Source organism: Oenanthe melanoleuca, unplaced genomic scaffold (assembly GCF_029582105.1).
Source record: "Oenanthe melanoleuca isolate GR-GAL-2019-014 unplaced genomic scaffold, OMel1.0 S001, whole genome shotgun sequence".
NCBI lineage: Eukaryota > Metazoa > Chordata > Aves > Passeriformes > Muscicapidae > Oenanthe > Oenanthe melanoleuca.
In genome coordinates, this window is record NW_026612650.1 from 2768858 (window position 1) to 2790614 (window position 21757).

The following is a 21757-nucleotide window of genomic DNA, read 5'->3' on the forward strand; positions in this document are numbered from 1 at the left end:
CAGCGCTGTTGCAGCTCTCCAGGCTCCGGTGGCACGTATGGCCCAAAACCACCTTTATGGTCTTCGGGGGTGCCGTCCGTCTGGCAGATTTTTGCACCGTCCCAGCTGCGATCAGGACCCAACTCCTACTTTCTCCGCCGTGGCACGTCCTCCCCCGTTTTCTTTGTTGATCAGGAGGGCGACGTCGGGGTCACCCTTTGTCGGAGAAAGTGAGATAGCGGACACCAGGTGGTTATCAGCAAGACTCCAAAACTTCCTTTATTGATAAAACAGTTCTGCTTTTATACACTTATTAATTAGCTTCATACATATTACAAAAGCCAAGCTCATTATTGGTTATCTTCATCTTGCATAAGTTAGTTTTTGCAATATTCTGTTTTTAACTACTTCTATATTTCTGTGGTTTGCTGTTATATGTCTGCGGTTTTTAGTCCTGTTTTAGTTCTGTTTTTTTCTTGCTGCGATAAGCATTGTCAGCACAACCCCCTTGTCCCAAGGACCTTTGTCCCTGGGCTAGCCTTTGCTCTACTTAGGCCATCTGCAGTAACTCTGCTTGACTATGTCCTCTCTCAGCTAACCAAGTTTGAACAATACTCTCCACACTCGGTGTCACCTCCTCGTTGTCACCCCACCAGTGCCACCCCCCCCCCCCCAAATTCCCACTTCCCTCCCCCAAAAATCCCCTCGGGGTCCCTCCCAACCCCTTTTCCCGAACCGCAGGATGTCCCCAAATGTCGCAAGAGCCGCCCCTGAGTCACCTCCGGGCGGTGACGCCACCCTTGCGCAATTTCTCCATCGGATTCGGGGCCACTTCCCCTTTTTCAGAGAGTTTTGGAGTCACGTGGGGGGAGGGGATGGCACCAGGGAGGGGTCAGGTACAGGGACAGGGACAGGGAGGGGACACAGCCATGGGGCTGCTGACCTTCATCCTGCTGTTCGGTGAGGCCTCCTCCTCCTCTTCCTCATCCGATTTTTCCCAATTTTTCCCTTTTTCTTCTTGTTTCCATCTCTTTCATCCCAACCCCTCTTCCTCTCCATCCTTTTTTCCGAATTTTTCCCTTTTTTTCCCATTTCCTTCCCCTTCATCCCAACTTCTCCTCCTCTTCGTTCTCCTCCTCCATCCTCAATTTCCCCTTTTTTTCCCCCATTTTTTGCTCTTCATCCCAACTCCTCCTCCTCTTCCTCCTCCACCCTATTTTTCCCAAATTTTGCCAATTTTCACCCCATTTTCCATCCCCATTCCCCCAACTCTTCTTCCTTCACTTCCTCTTCCTCCTCCATCCCCATTTTCCCTCAAATTTCCCATTTTTTCCCATTTCCATGCTCTTCATCCCAACTCCTCCTCTTCATCCTCCTCCTCCTCATCCTTTTTTTCCCAGTTTACCCCATTTTTCCCCTTTTCCCCAAATTTTCCCTATTTCCCCCAATTTTCCCCCAATTTCCCCCAATTTTCTCCCCCTTTTCCCTGGTTTTCCCCATTCCCCCAATTTTTCCCCGGTTTTCCCCCAATTTTTCCCCAATTTCCCCCAATTTTCCCCAATTTTTCTCACTTTCCCCCATTTCTGAGCCCTTCATCCCAACCCCTCTTCCTCTCCATTCTTTTTTTCCCAATTTTTTCCTTTTTTCCCCATTTCCTTCCCCTTCATTCCCAACTCCTCCTCCTCTTCTTCCTCCTCCTCCATCTCCAATTTCCTCAATTTTTCCCAATTTTCCCCCCATTTTTTGCTTTTCATCCCAACTTCTCCTCTTCCTCCTCCTCCACCCTATTTTTCCCAAATTTTTCCAATTTTCCCCCATTTTCCATCCCCTTTCTCTCAACTCTTCTTCCTCCACTTCCTCTTCCTCTCTACCCCCATTTTCTCTATTTTCCCTTTTTCCCCCAATTTTCATGCTCTTCATCCCAACTTTTCATCCTCTTCCTCCTCCTCATCCCATTTTCCCAATTTCCCCCAATTTTTCCCAATTTTTCCCCCATTTCCATATCCTTCATCCCAACCCCTCTTCCTCCCATCCCTTTTTCCCCAATTTTTCCCAATTTTTCCCGATTTTTCCCAATTTCCCCCAATTTTTCCCACTTTCCCCCACTTCCATGTCCTTCATCCCAACTCCTCCTCCTACCCATCCTTTTAACCCAATTCTTTTTTCCCCCATTTCCATGCCCATTTTCCCAAATATTCATCTTCTTCCTCCTCCATCTCAATTTTTTCCAATTTCCCTTTTCCCCCTATTTTTCCCAATTTTTCCCATTTTCCCCAATTTTCTCCCATTTTTCTCAATTTTTCCCCATTTTCCGCAATTCCCCAATTTTCCCCATTTTTCCCCCAATTTTCCATCATTTTCTCCAATTTTCCCCAATTTTTCCCGAATTTCCCACAAATTTTCCACAAATTTTCCACAAATTTTCCACAAATTTTCCACAAATTTCCCACAAATTTTGGCAATTTCACCCAATTTTTCTCACTTTTTCCCAATTTCCCCCATTTTTTCCCTTTCCCCCCATTTCCATGTCCTTCATCCCAACCCTCTTCCTCCCCATCCTTTTTTTTTCACATTTTTCCCATTTCCCCCCCATTTCCTTTCCCTTCATCCCATCTCCTCCTCCTCTTCCTCCTACACCCCCATTTTTCCCAATTTCTCCCTTTTTTCCCTCATTTTGTGCTCTTTATCCCAACTCCTCCTCATCCCATTTCCCCAGTTTCCCCCATTTCCCCAGTTTCCCCCAATTTTTCCCCATTTTTCCCAGTTTTCCATAATTTTCTCCAATTTCTCCAATTTTTCCAATTTTTCCCCTATTTCCCACCAATTCCCCCAACTTTCCCCCCAATTTTTCCAAATTTTCCCAAATTTTCCCCCAATTTCCCCCTAATTTTCCCAAATTTCCTCCCAATTTTCCCCAAATTTTCCAAAATTTACCCCAATTTTCTCCAAATTTTCCCCAATTTTCCCATTTTTTTTTCCAAATTTCCCCCAATTTTTCCAATTTTTCCCATTTTTTGCCTTTTCCTTTTATTTTCACTTTTTTTTACTTGAAATTTTTATTTTATTTATTTTTAATTAAGTTCATTTGTAATTTTAAAGTTTCTTTTTGTTTCCTTTTGTTTTAAAATTTATTTTTAATTATTGATTTGTATTTTCTTCTAATTTTTCATTTATTATTTTAAATCTTAAAAATTCTAAATTTCTTGTAATTTCAATTTATTTTTGTTATAAAATTTTCTTTTACATTTAATAATTTTTCTATTAGTTTAGTTTTTCAGTTCCTTTTTATTTTTAGTTTTAAAATTTAATTTTTAATTTTCATTTTTTAATTCTTCTTTTTATTGTCTTTCTACTTAAATTTCCTTTTTAATTTTTAATTTTTAATTTTTATTTTTTTTTATTTTCTTTCATTAAAGTTTACTTTAAACTTCCTTTCCTTTTTTATCTTACCGATTCTTATTTTTAAATTACTTTTATTAATTTTTGAATTGCCTTTAATTTTTATTTTATTTTATAAAAGTTTATTTTTAATTTTCTTTTGATTTTTGATTATTTTTATTTTTAATTTCTTTTAATTTACTTCTAGATCATACATTTAATATTTTGAATTTACAAAGACTTATTTTAAATCTTTTTTATTTTGAAATTTCCTTTTATTTTTTTATATCAACTTTTAAAATATTTTAATTTCATTTTTATTTTAAAATTATTTGTATTTTAAATTTCTTTTCTATTTTCCTTTCATTTCCGTTTTCCTTTCATTTTTTCTATTAATTAATTAATTAATAATTTTATTATTTTTATTCTCAATTTTTCCTTTTCCACTTTTCGTTCCCTACAATTTTTCCCTTTTGCACTTTTTCCCATTTTTTATCATTTTCCTCTTTTTCACCCCAATTTTCCCTTCACATTTTTTCCTTTCCATTTCCCCTGTTTTCCCAATTTTTTTCACTTTTCCCATTTTTTCCTTTTCTCCAGCCTCTCTCCCGATCCTTTTCCCGTTGGCCGTGCCTTCAGGTAACACAAAATTCTGACAAAAATCATGATTTTGGGGAAAAAAAACCCCTCAATTTTCTCCACTCCCACCTCTTAAAGACAAAATTTTGGGCCATCCAAGCCCAACTCAACCAGGGTCATGATGGAACTTCCCTGGGTGAAAAAAAATTGGATTTTGGAAAAACTGGGTGGTTCTTCTCCATCTTCTTCATTTCTATCTCCAAAATATTAAAATTTTGAGCCATTTTTAGACTTTTTTAACCCAACCCAACCAGGGTCATGGTGGAACCTTTTCCAGCCAAAAACAATCAGGATTTTGGGAAAAACTGGGTGGTTCCTCTCCATCTTCTCAGTTCCCATGTCCTCCAGCCACAGAAAATATCAAATTTTTGGATCATTTTTAGGCTTTTTTGACCCAACCCAACGAGGGTCATGGTGGAACCTCCTCAAGTCAAAAAAATCATAATTTTGGGAAAAATTGGGTAGTTCCTCTCCGTCTTCTCCATCTTCTCTATTCCCATTTCCAAAATATTAAATTTTGGAGCCATTTTTCACCTTTTTTTGACCCAATCCAAGCCAAATTCAACCAGGGTCATGATGGAACCTCCCCGGGTGAAAAAAATTTGGATTTTGGGAAAAACTGGGTGGTTCTTCTCCATCTTCTTCATCTTCACCATTCCATCTCCAAAACATTGAATTTTTGGGCCATATTTTGGCTTTTTTTCACTCAATCTGAGCCCAGCCTGCGCAGAGTCATGGTGGAACCTCTTCCAGCCAAAAATAATTAGGATTTTGGGAAAAACTGGGTGGTTCCTCTCCATCTTCTCAGTTCCCATGTCCTCCAGCCACAGAAAATATCAAATTTTTGGGTCATTTTTAGGCTCTTTTGACCCAACCCAATGAGGATCATGGTGGAACCTCCTCATGTCAAAGAAATTGGGATTTTGGGAAAAATTGAGTGGTTCCTCTCCATCTTCTCCATGTTCTTCATTCCCATCTCCAAAATATTGAATTTTTGGGCCATTGTTCACCAGTTTTGGACTCAGTCCAAGCCCAACCCAACGGGCTGGTGGAACCTCTTCCAGCAAAAAAAAAAATCCGGATTTTGGGGAAAACTGGGTAGTTCCTCTCCATCTTCTCCATTCCCACCTTCTAGAGATGCAATTTTGGTCCTTTTCTCACCTTTTTTGTCACCCAGACCTCCTTCCCCCCGCTCCCGACATCTCAGTGACACCGGCCAAGCCACGGTTCCTCATCGGCGACACCGTGTCCATCCTCTGCGCCGTGCCGGGCCCGGCAAACCAGGACTGGATCCAAGGATTTCGCTTCTCCAGGATGTCCGGTTCGGTCACCGATGTCCGGACGTCCAAGAGGAGTTTCGTCCGCACCTTCAACGTCACCGACCTGCAAGATGGCGGCTTCCACACCTGCTCCTACATAGTGCTCCGGCATGGTGGCGGCCATGTCATCTCCCTGCCCAGCCAGGCCGTGCTCATCAATGTCCAAGGTCTGGGGATGCCCCAAAATGTTGATCACAGTGTTGGGGTTTGGTCTAACCAGGGGTTGGTTGGGTTTGGTTGGGTTGGGTTGGGTTAGGTGATGGTTGGGTTTGGTTTGGTATGGTTGGGCCATGGCTGAGTTTGGATGGGCCATGGTTGGCTTGGGTTTTGTTAGGCCATGGTTGGGTTGGGTGGGGTTTGGCCATGGGCGAGTTTGGTTGTGTTGGTTTGTGTTAGGTTGGGTTTGCTTTGGTTTGGTTTGGTTGGGCTTTGTTGGGTTTGATATGCTTTGGTTGTGTTTGATTAGGCCATGGTTGGGTTGGGTTGTGTTGTGTCGGATTGGGCTTGCTTTGGTTTGGTATGGTTAGGTTGAGTTTGCTTTGGTTTGGTTGGATTGGATCGGGTTGGCTTTGGTTAGGCCATGGTTGCGTTGAGTTGGGTTTGTTTGGGTTGGGTTCTGTTTGGTTGTATTGGGCTGGGTTGGGCCATGGCTGAGTTTGTTGAGTTTAGTTGAGTTGGTTGGACTTGTTTGAGTTTGGTTAGGACATAGTTAAGTTGGGTCGGGTTGGGTTGGGTTGGTTGGTGTTTGGTTGGTTTGGTTTCATATGCTTTGGTTGGATTTGGTTAGGCCATGGTTGGGCTGGGTTTGGGCCATGGTTTAGTTTGGTTGGGTTTGGTTTGGTTGGGTTTGGTTTGGTTACACCATGGTTGGGTTGAGTTGGGTTTGTTTGGGTTGGGTTTGGTTTGGTTGGGCCATGGTTAGGTTTGATTTGTTTTGCTTTGGTTGGTTTGAGTTGGGCTAGGCCATGGTTGAATGGTTGGGTGGGTTGGTGTTTGGTTGGTTGGGTTTCGTTGAGTTTGATATTCTTTGGTTGTGTTTGGTTAGGCCATGGTTGGGTTGAGTTGGGATTGGTTGGGCCATGGTTGAGTTTGGTTGGGTTTGGTTAGGCCATGATTGAGTTGGCTTTGGTTGGATTTCGTTTGGTTTGGGTTGTATGGGCCATGGTTGAGTTTGGTTGAGTTTCGTTGAGTTTGTTGGACTTGGTTGGGTTTGGTTTGGCCATGGTTGAGTTGGGTTTGGTTTGATTTGGTTTGGTTGGGTTTGGTTAGGTCAGGGTTGGGTTGGGTTTGGTTTGTTTGGGCCATGGTTGGGTTGGGTTGGGTTTGGTTTGTTTGGGCCATGGTTGGGTTGGGTTTGGTTTGGTTTGGTTTGTTTGGGCCATGGTTGGGTTGGGTTTGGTTTGGTTTGGTTTGGTTTGGTTTGGTTTGGTTTGGTTTGATTTGGTTTGGGTGGGTTTGGTTAGGCCATGGTTGGGTTGGGTTGGGTTGGATTTAGTTTGGTTGGGTTTGGTTAGGCCATGGTTGGGTTGGGTTTGGTTTGGTTAGGCCATGGTTGGGTTGGGTTGGGTTTGGTTTGATTTGGTTTGGTTGGGTTTGGTTAGGCCATGGTTGTGTTTGGTTAGGTTTGGTTTGATTGGGCCACTGTTGCGTTTGGGTTTTTAACCCAAAATTTGTCCACATTGAACCCCAATGCTGACTTCCACCCAACATTGACTTTCCTACTCAATTTTTGGGCATTTTGCTCCAAAAATCCATCCCTGCTGAGGTCCAATCTTGACTTTTCCACACATTTTGCTTTTTTATCCCAAAATTCATCCCTGTTGACAGGGTTGCTGGGTTTTGGTCCAACGGGGGCATTTTTATCCCAAAATTCAGCCTCATGGAGGTCCAACCTTTACTTTTCCAGCCAACATTGACTTTTCCACCCAATTTGGCTTTTTTACCCCAAAATTAATTGCCATTGACAAGAATGCTGGGTTTTGGTCCAATGTGGCCATTTTTACCCCAGAATTCATTCTCATGGAGGTCCAACCTTTACTTTTCCAGCCAACATTGACTTTTCCACCCAATTCAGCATTATTACCATAAATTCATCCCTGTTGAGGCCCAACATGGACTTTTCCACCCAATTTGACTTTTTTATCCCAAAATTCATTCCTGTTGACCAAAATGTTGGGTTTTGGTCCAACGGCGGTGTTTTTATCCCAAAATCCATCCTCATGGAGTCCAACCTTGACTTTTCCAACCAACCTTGACTTTTCCACCCAATTCAGCATTGTTATCCCAAAATTCATCCCTGTTGACAAGAATGCTGGGTTTTGGTCCAATGTGGCCATTTTTACCCCAGAATTCATTCTCATGGAGGTCCAACCTTTACTTTTCCAGCCAACATTGACTTTTCCACCCAATTCAGCATTATTACCCTAAAATTCATCCCTGTTGAGGCCCAACATCGACTTTTCCATCCAGTTGGGGCGTTTTTACCCCAAAATTCATCCCCATTGAGCAAAATGTTGGGTTTCGGCCCAACGGGGAGGCCTAGCATTGGCTTTTTTGACCAATGAGGTGTTTTTATCTCAAAATTCATCCCTGTTTACCAAAATATTGCGTTTTGGTTCAATTTGGGCGTTTTTATCCAAAATCCACCCTCAGGGAGGTCTAACCATGTCTTGTCCTACCAACGTTGGCTTTTCCACCCAATTCAGCATTTTTACCCCAAAAATTCATCCCCGTTGAGGCCCAACCTTGACTATTCCACCCTTTTGCTTTTTTTATCCCAAAATTCATCCCTGTTGACAAAATTGCTGGGTTTTGGTCCAATGTGGCCATTTTTACCCCAAAATTCATTCTCATGGAGGTCCAACCTTGACTTTTCCAACCAACCTTGACTTTTCCACACATTTTGCTTTTTTACCCCAAAATTCATCCCTGTTGACATGGTTATTGGATTTTGGTCCAACGGGGGCATTTTTAACCCAAAATCCATCCTCATGGAGATCCAACCTTTACTTTTCCAACCAACCTTGACTTTTTCACCTAATTCAGCATTTTTACCCCAAAATCCATCTCCTTTGAGGCCCAATCTTAACTTTTCCACCCAATTTTGCTTTTTTATCCCAAAATTCATCCCTGTTAACAAAAAAGTTTGGTTTCAGTTCAACAGGGGAATTTTTATCCCAAAATTCATTCTCATGGAGTCCAACCTTGACTTTTCCAACCAACCTTGACTTTTCCATCCAATTCAGCATTTTTATCCCAAAATTCATCCCCGTTGACCAAAATGTTGGATTTTGCTTCAATGTGGGTGTTTTTATCCCAAAATTCACCCTCATGAAGGTCCTACATTGAATTTTCCAGCCAACCTTGACTTTTCCACCCAACTGGAGCATCTTTTCCCCCAAAATTCATCCCCAGTGAACATAACTTTGGGTCTTGGTCTAACGGATCCCAAAATCCATATCCACTGAGGCCCAACGTTGACTTTCAGTCTTCTCCTCCCACCAGATCGCCCAATCCAACCCAACTTGACGGTGACTCCCTCCAGCGTCACCGTGGAAGGGCAGCCCCTCGTCTTCCTCTGCGCAGTGCGACCTGGCACCGCCGAGCGGAGATTTGGGTTCTTCCAGGATGAGCTCGAGGTCACGGACGGGATCCAGGAAGGTTCCGGAGCTGCTGGCGTCTGGCTGCAGGTGGAGAAGACCAGCCGGAACAGGACCGGGAACTTCAGCTGCCGCTACGAGGAGATGACCGAGGGGCGCTGGATCACGTCCTACCCCAGCGACTCCGTCCAGGTCATCGTCGAAGGTGAATTTGGGGATTAATTTGTAATTTTGGGGATAAATCTGAGATTTTCAGGATAAATTTGGGATTTTCAGGGATTAATCTGTGATTTAGTGGATAAATTGGGGATTTTGGGGATAAATTTGTGATTTTGGTGATAAATCCGTGATTTGGGGGATAAATCTGTGATTTGGGAAATAAACCTGAGATTTTGGGGATAAATCTGTGGTTTTGGGGATAAATTGGTGATTTGGAGGATAAATCTGTGATTTGGAAGATGAATCTGTGATTTGGGGGATAAACCTGAGATTTTGGGGATAAATCTGTGATTTTGGGGATAAATATTTTATTTTGGGGTTAAATCCCTGATTTTCTGGGCACTGGGATGGGCTTGGAGTAACCTCAGTGTTGGGCTTGGAGGAATTTGAAGAGATGCCAAAGTTGGGGCCGTAGTTGGGTTCCACAGAGTTTTCCCCGTTTCTTTTCCCTCCCCCTCCGATCTGTGTCTGGCCCCCATCCTGTCTGTGGAGCCGCCCTCGGGCGTGGTGGCCGTGGGCCACCGGCTGCGGCTGAGCTGCGCCACGCCCCGGCGCCGATTCCGGCAGCGCTTCGAGTTCTACCGCAACGGCACCAAGGTGACGCCAAATGCTGGTGACGTCATTGGTGACGTCATCACCTGGAACGGGTCCGAGCTGATCTTTCTGAATATTTCCCAAAATTTCGCTGGGAATTTCAGCTGCCAGGTGGAGGAAGAGGTGGGCGGGGCCTGGCTGGAGGCTCCGCCCAGCCGGGCCGTGACTGTGGTGGTGAGGGGTAGGTGGGGATTTTTTGGGGGAAAGGGAAGGGGTATTTGGGGTGGGAAGGCGAGATTTTTGGATTTTAGCTTGGCCACGCCCACAGAAATGGTCAATCCCGCCTGACTGACCACACCCACTGTGATGACCACTGCCTGTGCATTGACTTCTCCATTGGCCACACCCACCTCAGTGACCACACCCAATGACCACACCCATCCACTGACCACACCCACTGACCACACCCACCGATGGACCACATCCATCGACTGACCACACCCACCCACTGACCACACCCACTGACCACACCCACCAACTGACAATACCAACTGACCACACCCACTGATCACACACAACTGACCACGCCCCCTGACCACGCCCACCCACCGACCACACCCACCGACCACACCCAATTACCAAACTCACTGACTACATCCAACTCACTGACCACACCCATCAAATGGCTGAACCCACACAATGAGTACACCCAAGACCACCCCAATGACCACACTCATCCCATTAACCACACCCACCTCACTGACCACATCCATCAAAGTGGCTGAACACAATGACCACACCCACTGACCACACACACTGACTGCATCAAACCCACTCACCACGCCCATAAAAATGTTTGAACCCACACAGTGACCACACGCACCCCAATGACCACTCCACTGATCCTACCCACCCCACTGACCACACACATCCCATTGACCACATCCATCAAAATAGCTGAACACAATGACCACACCCACTGACCACACCCACTGACCACACCCACTGACCACACCAACTGACCACACCCACTGGCCACACCAAACTGCTCACACCACAGACCACACTTCAATGACTACACCCACTGACCACCTCAGTGACCACATCCCACAGACCACACCCACAGACCACACCCAACTGACCACACTCACTGACCACACCCAACTGACCACATCCAACTGACCACACTCCACTGACCACACCCAACTGACCACATCCACTGACCACATCCACTGACCACACCCACCTCAGTGACCATACACTGATCGCACCCAGTGCCCTCCCCAATGACCACCCCAATTACCATGCCAATGACCAAACCCAACTGACCACTCCCACTGACCACACCCACTGACCACTCCTACTGACCACACCCCCTGTATCCCCCAGCCCCTCCCACCCAGCCCATCCTCCTCCTGACCCCTCTCTCGGCCTCTCCGGACAGCTCCGAATCCCAAATTTCCCTCACCTGCCTCGCCCCTGACCCCTCCGGCCATGTCCGGCGCCGCTTCCACTTCTACTGCGACGGCTATGAGACCACCGAGGCAAGCCCCTGGCCACAAATTTCGGTCGCCGTCCCCTCTGCGGCCACGGCCGGAGCCGGACACTTCAGCTGCCGCTACGAGGAGGAGCTGGATATGGGCTGGGTGCTGTCCCCACTCAGCGCTGCTGTCAGAGTACCCGGTGAGCCTCAAAAAAGCCCCAATTTTCCCCCAAAATCGAGCTCCCCAAACCCCTAAATTTAGCCCATAACTGAGCCCCTAAATTACCCCAAATTAGCTTTAATTTGAGCCCCCCAAATCCCCAAATGACTTTTAATTTGAGCCCCCATAGCCCCAAATTACCTTAAATTGCACTCCCAAAATCGCCAAATACTCTCCAAAACTGAGCCCCCAAGCCGCCCAAATTACCTTTAATTTGAGCTCCCAAAATCCCCAAATTTCCAGCCAAAATTGAGCCCCAAAATCCTAAATTTTCCCCCCAAATCCACCCCAAATTTTCTAAAAATTGAGTCCCAAAACCCTCCAAATTTCCCCCAAAATTGAGCCCCAAAATTGAGCCTCCAAACCCCCCAAATTACCACAAAATTGAGCCCCCAACCCCCCAAATTATCTTGAATTTGAACCCCAAAAAGAACTAAATTTCTGCCCCAAATTGATCCCCAAAATACCCAAATATCCCCCGAAATTGAGCCCCAAAATCCCGAATTTTCCCCTCAAATACACCGCAAATTTTCTAAAAATAGAGTCCCAAAACTCTACAAATTTTCCTCAAAAAATTGAGACCCAAAATTGAGCCCCAAACCTCCCCAAATTACCCCAAAATTGAGCCCCCAAAATCCTCAAATTACCACAAAATTCAGTCTCCCAACCCCTCAAATTACCTTGAATTTGAACCCCCAAAAATCTCAAATTTTCGCCCAAAATGGAGCCCCAAAATCCCTAACGTACCGTAAAACTGAGCCCCCAAAATCCCCAAATATCCCCTAAAACTGAGACCCAAAATCCCAAATTTCCCCCCAAATCCACCCCAAATTTTCTGAAAATTGAATCCCAAAACCCTCAAAATTTCCCCCAAAACTGAGACCCAAAATTGAACCCCCAAACCACCAAATTACCTTGAATTTGAACCCCCTAAAAACCAAATTTCCGCCCAAAGTTGAGCCCACCAAAATACCTAAATTTCCCTAAAATTGAGCCCCAAAATCCCCGAATATCCTTCAAATCTGAGCCCCCAAATCCCAAATTTTCCCCTCAAATCCACCACAAATTTTCTGAAAATTGAATCCCAAAACCCTCAAAATTTCCCCCAAAACTGAGACCCAAAATTGAGTCCCCAACCCCCTCAAATTACTCCAAAATTGAGCCCCCAAACTACCCTAAAATTGAGACCCCAAAGCCCCCAAATTTCCATCTTAATTGAGCCCCCCACATCCCTCAAATTAGCTTTAATTTGAGCCCCCAAAATCCCCAAATGTCCTCCCAAATTTTCTTAAAATTGAGTCCAAAAACACTAAAATTTCCCCCCAAATTTCCCAAAAATTGAGCCCTAAACACCCAAATTGACCCAAAAGTGAGCACAAAACCTCTAAATTTCCCCAGAAATTACCCTCCAAAATCTCCCAATTTTTCCCAAAATGGAGCCCCCAAACCCTTTGAATTTCACCCCAAATTGCCCCAAAATTGAGCGTACATAACCCCCAAATTTTCCCCAAATTGAGCCCCAAAATCCCTAAATTTCTCCCCAAATTTCCCCAAAACTGAACTACCAAAACCCCTCAAATTTCCCCCAAAATTGAGAGCCCAAACTGCCAAATTTCCCGAAAATTAATCCCAAAATCCCCCAAATTTCTTTCTGAATTGCCCCAAAATTGAGCCCCAAAACCCCCAAATTTTCTCCCAAAGCTGAGCTCCAAACCCTCCAAATTTCCCCCAAAACTGTGTCCCCCAAACCCCCAAGTTTCCACAAATGTCCCCAAATATCCCCAAAATACCCAAATTTCCCCCCAATTTTCCGCAAATTGAGCCCCAAAGCCCCTCAAATTTCTCTCTAAATTTCCCCAAAATTGTGACCCCAAAAATCCCCATATTACCCCCAAACTGAGACCCAAAATCCCCAAATTTTCCCCATAATTTCCCTAAATTTCCACCAAATTTCCCCCAAAATTGAGTCTCCAAATCCCCAGTTTTCCCTCCCAGATTTCCCCAAAAATTTCCCCAAAAATTGAGCCCTAAACCCCCCAAAATTCTCCCCAAATTGAGCCCTAAAACCCCCATTTTCCCCCAAACTTCCCCAAAATTGAGCCTCCAAAGCACTGAAATTTCCACCCCAAATTTCCCCAAAATTGAGCCCCAAAATCCCCAAATTTCCTCAAAATTTCCCCAAAATTTCCCCAAAATTGAGCCCCAAAACCCCCAAATTTCCACAAATTTGAACTCAAATATCCCCTAATTTCTCCCCAAATTTCCCCAAAATTTGACTCCGAAACCTCCAAATTTCTCCAAAATTGAAGCCCCAAAACCCCCAGATATTTGGGGTGTGGGGTGGTGAAACGAGGCCAGAATTGGGGTCTGAATTGGGGTGTCCGAAATTTGGGGTCACCATGAGGGTTTTGGGAAAGTTTGGGGTTTTTGGGGCATTTTTGGGGTATTTGCTGACCTGGGTTTATTTTGGGGGAAAATGTTGGCGTTTTTGGGTGCCCATTGACACAGTGTTTTTTTGGGGTAGCTTCGGAGTTTTGTGGGAACTTGCTGACCCAGGATTTTTTGGGGGTGAAATTTTTGGGTTTTTGATGGAGAAATTTCGGGGGTTTGGGGTATTTGCTGACCAAGGTGTTTTTTCTTGGATAGTTTTGGGGTTTTTGGGAGAACGTTTTGGGTTTTTTTTTTATATTTTCTCACCCAGGGGAGTTTCTGGGGCAATTTTGGGGTGTTTGCTGTTTCAGGATTTTTTGGGAGGGAAATTTTGGGATTTTTTGGGATATTTGCTGATCCAGTGGGGTTTTTTGGGGGCAGTTTTGAGGGTTTTGGGATATTCGCTGACCATAAACGGTTTTTTTGGGGGTGATTTTTTTTTGTTTTTTCGGGTGTTCACTGACCCAGGAATTTTTGGGGCAGTTTTGGGGTTTTTGGGGTGTTCACCAACCCAGGGTTTTTTTTGGCGGAAAATTCTGGGGGTTTTGGGGTATTTTCTGACCTAGAGGGGTGTTTTGGGGATGTTTTGGGGTTTTTGGAGTATTTGTTGACCCAGGGGGGCATTTTGGAGAAGTTTTAGGGTTTTCACTGATCCAGGGATTTTTTGAAGGGCATTTTTTAAAATTTTTGGGGTATTCACTGACGCAGGGGCTGTTTTCAGAAAAAAATAGGGGTTTTTGGGGTTATTGCTGACCCAGTGGTTTTTTGGGGAAAAATTTGGGGTTTTGGGGGTATTTGCTGACCCAGGGGGATTTTCGAGGGCAAATTTGGGGGTTTTTTGGGTGTTCATTGACCCAGTGGTTTTTTGGGATGGTTTTGGGATTTTTTCTGACCCAGGGTTTTTTAGGGGATTCAGTTGTGGGTTTTTTGGGGAGTTTGGTGAACCAGGGGGGTGTTTTAGGGTTTTTGTTGACCCCGGGTTATTTTGGGGTGAAATTTTTAGGTTTTGGAGGTGTTCATTGACTCAAGGGGTTTTTTGGGTGAAAATTTTGGGGGTTTGGGTTATTTGCTGACTCTGGGGTATTTTGGGGGAAATTTTGGTGTTTTTGGTGTTTTTGCTGACCCAGGTTTTTTTGGGGGGTGGGTTTCTCAGCCTCAGCTCAGTTCAATCTCCTCCCCTTGCTCGTTGGCGGCGTCATGGGCGTGGACTCGCTGCTTCTCGTGCTCCTATTGGCTGCTTGGATTTACCGAAGGAGGAGGGGTCAGTATGGGAGAGGGGAGGAATTCGCCCCCAGATTTTCCCCAAATCTCCCATTTTAACCCCAAAATTTCCCGTCAGTCCAAAAGTAGGGAAAAAAAATTCCTCCTGTATTACCAATTTGAACAAAAATTTCTCGACTTTTGTCAAAAATTTGCCAAAAATTTTGCCCATTTTGACCCCAAATTTCCCGCTTGAATTCCCAAATTCCCCACTTTGCTCCCGAAATTGCCCCCAAATCCCCACTTTAACCCAAATTTACCCATTTTAGACCAAAAAAAGACCCTTTTGTCCCCAAATTGTTCTTTTTGATCCAAAGTTCTACATTTTACCCCAGAATTGGCCATTTTGCTCCAAATGTTTCATTTTGACCCCAAAATTTTCCCCAAAGTGCCCATTTTGACCGAAATTTCACAGTTTGGTCCAAAAATTGACATTTCTGCCCTTAAACCACCCATTTTTACTCCAAATTCCCATTTTGATCCAAATTTCCCCTAAAATCTCTCCAATTTTGACCCAATTTTTTTCATTTTAAGCCTCAAATCTCTCATTTTGACCTCAGAGTTCTCTCCCTTTTTATCCAAAAATTGACCTTTTTGCTCCCAAATTGCCCATTGTACCAGGATTGTCCATTTTACTCCAAAATTCCCTGTTTTGACCTCAAATTCCCAATTTTAATCTAAAATTGCCCATTTTGCCCCCAAAATAGTCAATTTCAGTCCAAAACTGACCCTTTTGGCCCAAATTAAGCATTTTTACTCCCAATTGCTCATTTTGACCCCCAAATTTCCTTGGAACCTCCAATTTTAACCCAAATCTATAAATTTTATCCCAGAATCGGCCATTTTGGCTGCATTTTGATCCCAAATTTCACATTTTCACCCCAAATTTCTCATTTCTGACTAAAATTTCCTGTTTTGCCCCAAACTTTGCCCTTCTGCACTCAAATTGCCCATTTCTATCCCAAATTCCCTATTTCCCCCAAGTCTCTACATTTCCCCCCAGATTTCTCATTTTTACCACAAATTTTCCATTTTCCTCCCAAACCAAACCCATCCACCCCCACACTCCCAAATTTCAGCCCGAAATCACCACAAATTTCCATTTTTGCCCCTCAAATCTCCCATGATTTACTCCAAATCCTCTATTTTGAGCCCAAAACCTTGATTTTACAGTTACAAATTCTCATTTTATCCCCAAAACTCCTGTTTTACCCCCAAAATCACTAATTTTGCTCCAAATTTCCTGTTTCCCCCAAAACTGCCTCGTTTTGTCTCCAAACCACCTCAACCCAACACCAAAATCCCCATTTTATCTCCTAAAATCTCCTTTTTGCACCCCAAAAATCCTCAATTTCCTCCAAATCCATTTTTGTGCTCCCCAAATTGCTCTTTTCTTCTCAAAAATTACTCTTTTTGCCCAAAATGTTGGATTTTCACCCAAATCCAGGGAGTTCTCTCTGGCAGGGGCTGAGCCCTGGTGACGACACCCGGACTTTGCCCATGGGGGACCTCGAGGTGGCCGCCTGAGCCGGGCCACATCCACCAAGGTGGCCGCCGGTGCTGCTGAGACCACGCCCCCTAGATGGCTTATGAAATGTTGAGACCACGCCCCAAAATGACCGACAGAATTCTGAGACTACGCCCCCAAGATGGCTGAAAAAATGTTGAGATCATGCCCCTAAGATGGCCGACAAAATTCTGAGAATACGCCCCTAAGATGGCTGAGAAAATGCTGAGACCACGCCCCCAAGATGGCTGAAAAATGCTGAAACTATGTCACCAAGATGGCTGACTATGTGCTGAGACCACACCCCAAAGATGGCTGACAAAATGCTGAGACCATGCCCCCAAGATGGCCGACAAAATTCTGAGACTATGCCCCCAAGATGGCTGAAAAAATGTTGAGATCATGCCCCTAAGATGGCCGACAAAATTCTGAGACTATGCCCCCAAGATGGCTGACAAAATGCTGAGACCACGCCCCCAAGATGGCTGACAAAATGCTGAAACTATGTCACCAAGATGGCTGACTATGTGCTGAGACCACACCCCAAGATGGCTGACAAAATGCTGAGACTACGCCCCCAAGATGGCCGACAATGTGTTGAGACGAATCCCCAAAAATGGCATCCAGACCATGCCCAAATATGCTGCCAGTTCAAAGGCCACACCCCCAATATGGCCGACAAAACAAAAGTCATGCCCCAAAACGGCCGAGAAAAAGACCACTCCCCCAGAATGGCTGCAGTGGGTGGGGCAAGGCCATGGCAGCCAATGGCGATTGGTGGATTCGATGGCACTGTGTCCTGATTGGCCGACTCGGACTTACGGGGGAAATCATTTTATGCAAATGAGATACTAGTGAGGGGCGTGGTGTTCTGCGGATACTAGGAATGATTTATGTAAATTAGATGTAAATTAGGGGCACAAGAAAGGAATTGATGATGTTCTTATGCAAATGAGATGCTAATGAGGGTAGTGGGTTTGGCATCGTGTGTTTATGCAAATGATATGCTAATTGGGGGTGTGGCTATTGGGAAGTCAGGGGTGTTAGTGTTAATTAGAGGATAATTAGGGGACTGCATTGAAATTATTGGTGTGTTTATGCTAATGAGATGCTAATTAGGGGTGAGGCTGTTGGGAATATCTGGGGTGTTTCTGCTAATGAGATTTTAATTAGGGGGTGGGTGGGATGTTTTTGCTAGAAGTGTTTTTGGGGAGTTTTTAAGAGAAATGAAGGTGTTCCTATGCAAATGAGATGCTAATGAGATGTGTGAGGTTTGGGAATATTAATGCGTGTTTATGCTAATGAGATGCTAATGAGGGGAACTGGGAGGTTCCTTGGTGGGTCCTGGGACGGTTAGGCATCATTTATGCAAATTAGATGCAAATTAGGGACACAGGGAGGGTCCCTGGGGTTGTTAGGGGAGGGAATTGAGGCAGTTTCATGCAAATTAGATGCTAATGAGGGGGTTGGCCATGGGGATCTGCTGGGATGGGATCTTTGGGTCTGGGATCTGCTGGGATGGGATCTGCTGGGATGGGATCTGTTGGGCCTCGGATCTGCTGGGATCTGGGATCTGCTGGGCCTGGGATTTATTGGGATGGGATCTGCTAGCATGTCCATTGCCTGGGGAGAGGTGGCTGCAGTACCATGCTGTGTCCAAAAGGGAGCAGCACTGCTCTGAGGGGGTAAGAGCAGCAGTACTGGGTTGTGTCCACAAGAGGGCAGAACTGCTCGGGGGGGGGGCGGCTGTAATTACAGGTTCTGTCCACAAGGGAGCAGCACTGCCTGAGGGGGAGGGGGCTGCACTTCTATATTGTGTTCAGAAAGGTGCAGCACTGGTGGGGTATGGGCTGCAGTACTGGGTTCTGTCCACAAGGGAGCAGCACTGCTTAAAGGAGTGAGGTACTTCAGTATTTGGACACAGCATAGAACTGCAACCCTGTGCCCTGAGCAGTGCTACCTCCTTGTGGACGCCACCTGGTACTGCAGCCTCCCCCGCTCCCAGTGCAAGCAGCACTGCCACGTTGTGTACACAAGCCGGTGCAGCAGCCCCCTCATTCTTAGCAGTGCAGCCCCCTTGAGGACATAGCATCGTACTCCTCCCCCCCCATCCCCCAACTCCGAGCAGTGCTGCCCCTTGTGTACACAGATTGGTACTGCAGCATCCCCCTCCTCTGAGAAGGGCTGTCCCCTTGTGGACACAGCATCTTACTGAAGCCCACTCACCCCCAGGCAGTGCTGCCCAGTTGTGGACAAAACGCAGTACTGCAGCCCCTAACCTTCCTGAAGACTCCCCCCCGCCGTAGATAAAACTCAGCACTGCAGCCCCCATTTTCCACAAGCAGTGCTGCCCCCTTGTGGACAAAATCTCATACTGCAGACCCCTCACTCCCAGCAATGCAGTCGCCTGTAGGACAGAACCAAATACTGCATATTGTTTTTCTCCCTAAGCTGTGATGCCCCATTGTGGACACAACAAATACTGCAGTCCCCCACCCCGAGCAGTGCTCCCCCCTTGTGGACACTGCACAGTACTGCAGCCCCCACTTTCCCCGAGGAGTGCTGCCCCCTTGTGGACAGAACATGGTACTTCAGCCACAACACCTCCCGATCAGTGTTATCCCATTGTGTTATCCCAGCACGGTACTGCAGTCCCTGCCCTCCCTGAGCAGTTCTGCCTGCTTGTGGACACAGCTCGGTAATGCAGCCCCCTCCTCCGAGCAGTGCTGCAGCCTTGTGGATGCAGCATAGTATTGCAACCCTGTGCCCTGAGCAGTGCTACCTCCTCGTGGACACCACCTAGTACTGCAGCCCCCCCACCCCAAGCAGTGCTCCCCTGTTGTGTACACAAGCCGGTGCAGCAGCCCCCTCATTCTTAGCTATGTCCTTGTGGACATAGCATCATACTAACACACCCCCCCCTCCCCACTCCGAGCAGTGCTGCTCCTTGTGTACGCAGATTGGTGTACTGCAGCATCCCCCTCTTCCGAGCGGTGCTGCCCCCTGTGGACACAGCCCAGTACTGCTGCCTACCACCGAAGCAATGCTGTCCCCCTGTGGGCACAGCCTGGTACTTCTTCCTAGATGTGCTGCCCCCTTGTGGACACACCATGGTACTGCAGCTCCCCCCTCTGCTGAGAAGTGCTGCTCTCTTTGTGGAAAAAACCCGGTACTGCAGTCCCTCTCCCAAGTAGTTCTGCCCCTTTGCAGACACAGCACCCCCCCGCCCCTTGAGGAGTGCTGCCCCCTTGTGGACACACCCATGGAGTTTTCTCTCTTGAGGTTTCAGAGGGTGCAAACTCCTTTTATCCTAAACTCCTCTCTGCCTGTTGCCCTCTTCCTTTCACCATTGGCTGAGGTACTAGGAAGGTACAGCCTTCCTGGCCTGCCTCCTCCATATTCCCTCTTGAACCTGGCATTTTCCCCCGAAGTTCAGAAGTTCAGCCTTGTGCAGACCCTTGTCTGTTTCAGGAGCCAAGCTGTCTGGTCCCAGTAAAAAATGTGCTGCCCAAAGTCAGTGGAAAAGTTATGAACCTTTTCACAGACCTTAACACCCATCCCTTCACTCACCAAATGATTTGTGAAGACATTAGCACACATCTTTCCTCTCACATTGATGTTTCCTGTGCTGGTGACAGTCTTTTAAGCCCAGCCTTCAGCCGGACCTCTCTGCTCTTGTAGGCCATGCACAGAGTTGTTTCTTACCCCTTCTAGGGGCAGGCCTGTGTTCAGCCATCTCCAGGGCCCCACCCAACGTCACTGTGCCCTGGGAAGACAAAAACCATCCCTCCAAATGTCCCCATTCCTCCTTCTTCCCAGGCATTTGGGTCTGTCAGTAGGGTTTGCTGCTAATTACCACAGGAAAAAGGAAACTCCTGTGACACTCTGGGACTCCATGGAAAAAACATCCATTGTGACAGAACCTCACAGAACCAAGAGTCCATGGTGACACAACAAGGCCTTGTGGAACCAAGGAGTCCAAAGGTCTAAAACACATCTTTCATGGCTCTCCCTTGGGAATGTAAATCTCCATGGTGGCATCTTGACAGACACTTGAGGAGGGTGTCTGTTTGTAGTGGGGAATCTCAGGAGTTTTCAATTGCTTCAAAAAAAGAAAAGGAAGAAAATTCTTGTTTGCCTGAGTGCAGCCAGATCTCCAAGCAAAGCAGGTCCCAGGTGAGAGAGGACAGACAGGATGGAGCTGGGTAATGTGCAGCAAGATTGTCCACACTAGGTTAGACCTCAAGGCACATCATCTCTGAGCAGGCCAGACTTCCTGAGGAGAGACCCTGGATCAATATCAATGACAAAATGCTGCAATCACCTCTGCTCTAAAGAGAAACAGTAATGAAATACACCCTTTAAAATAGGAATACATATTTCTTAGAAGCTCTTTGAAATATTTCTCCATAAATGCAGCAGCAAACCTTCCTAATGAACAGCACCAGACAAGAGGGACATCAAGGCAGAGCCATGGTTTATCAGAACTTGCTTGATCCCAAATAACCCTGTGTTGCATTTGGTGCTGAGCCCTGGAACCTCAAGGCCTGAGAGGAGATTGCACAAACCTTTCCAGGAGTCCAAGTCAGAAGAAAAACCCAAAGTGTCTCAAAGCATTAATGGGTCCCACTGAGGTCCATCCCCAACACAGGCTCATCTTGGACTCCTTGGTGGAGAGAATTGGAAGCCATGATTGCCCCAAAATTTTTGAGACTCGTAGGGGAAAGGAAAAAGGAAAGTACCTTAAAAAACCTGAAGTACCTTGAAGCATTAATGAGCCCCACGGAGTGTTGCTACTGAGAAAGGCTCCCAAGGGTCTAATTAAAGGAGATAATTGGAGGCCATGATTGCACAAAGCTCTCAGAGACTCCAAGGCAAAAGCAAAACCCAGAGTCCTTGGAAAAACCTGGGAGCATGAAGGAGCCCCCTGGGCCATTCCTGACCAAGGCTCCCAAGGGACTGGTCCCAGCAGATCCCTGAGGCCACTGGGATGTGGGGAGATGCTGAGGGCAGCACAAGGGGTGACAGTGCCCAGCCTTGCTGGGGCTGTGCCAGGAGGCCGCAGTGCCTCAGGACAAGGTGTCTCCTCACAGCCCTTGGTGGCACAGACCCTGCTGTGCCCCAGGGCACCAAGACTTGATTTCTCTTTGTTGCCACCTGTCATCTCCGCCTCCAATTTCCTGCTCTAAC

At 46.1% G+C, this 21757-nt stretch overlaps 1 protein-coding gene across 1 annotated transcript; it reads left to right on the forward strand.

The window, feature by feature from the left end:
- Positions 1-884: 884 nt before the first annotated feature.
- On the forward strand, positions 885-17090 carry LOC130266198 (alpha-1B-glycoprotein-like). The gene is made up of 8 exons (XM_056515567.1): positions 885-939; positions 3958-3996; positions 5174-5482; positions 8820-9118; positions 9593-9908; positions 11057-11350; positions 14954-15061; positions 16508-17090. Exons 1-8 carry the CDS (start codon positions 909-911, stop codon positions 16585-16587), a joined length of 1476 nt encoding a protein of 491 aa, XP_056371542.1. The 5' UTR covers positions 885-908; the 3' UTR covers positions 16588-17090.
- Positions 17091-21757: the final 4667 nt, after the last annotated feature.

What these genes read in the sequence shown, in the direction of transcription:
- LOC130266198 (XM_056515567.1), top strand. Translation starts at nt 909, where the DNA reads ATGGGGCTGCTGACCTTCATCCTGCTGTTCG. An exon ending in CCGTCCAGGTCATCGTCGAA is followed by an intron (nt 9,119 to 9,592) that starts GGTGAATTTGGG and finishes CCCTCCCCCTCC; the next exon opens with GATCTGTGTCTGGCCCCCAT. An exon ending in CGTGACTGTGGTGGTGAGGG is followed by an intron (nt 9,909 to 11,056) that starts GTAGGTGGGGAT and finishes TGTATCCCCCAG; the next exon opens with CCCCTCCCACCCAGCCCATC.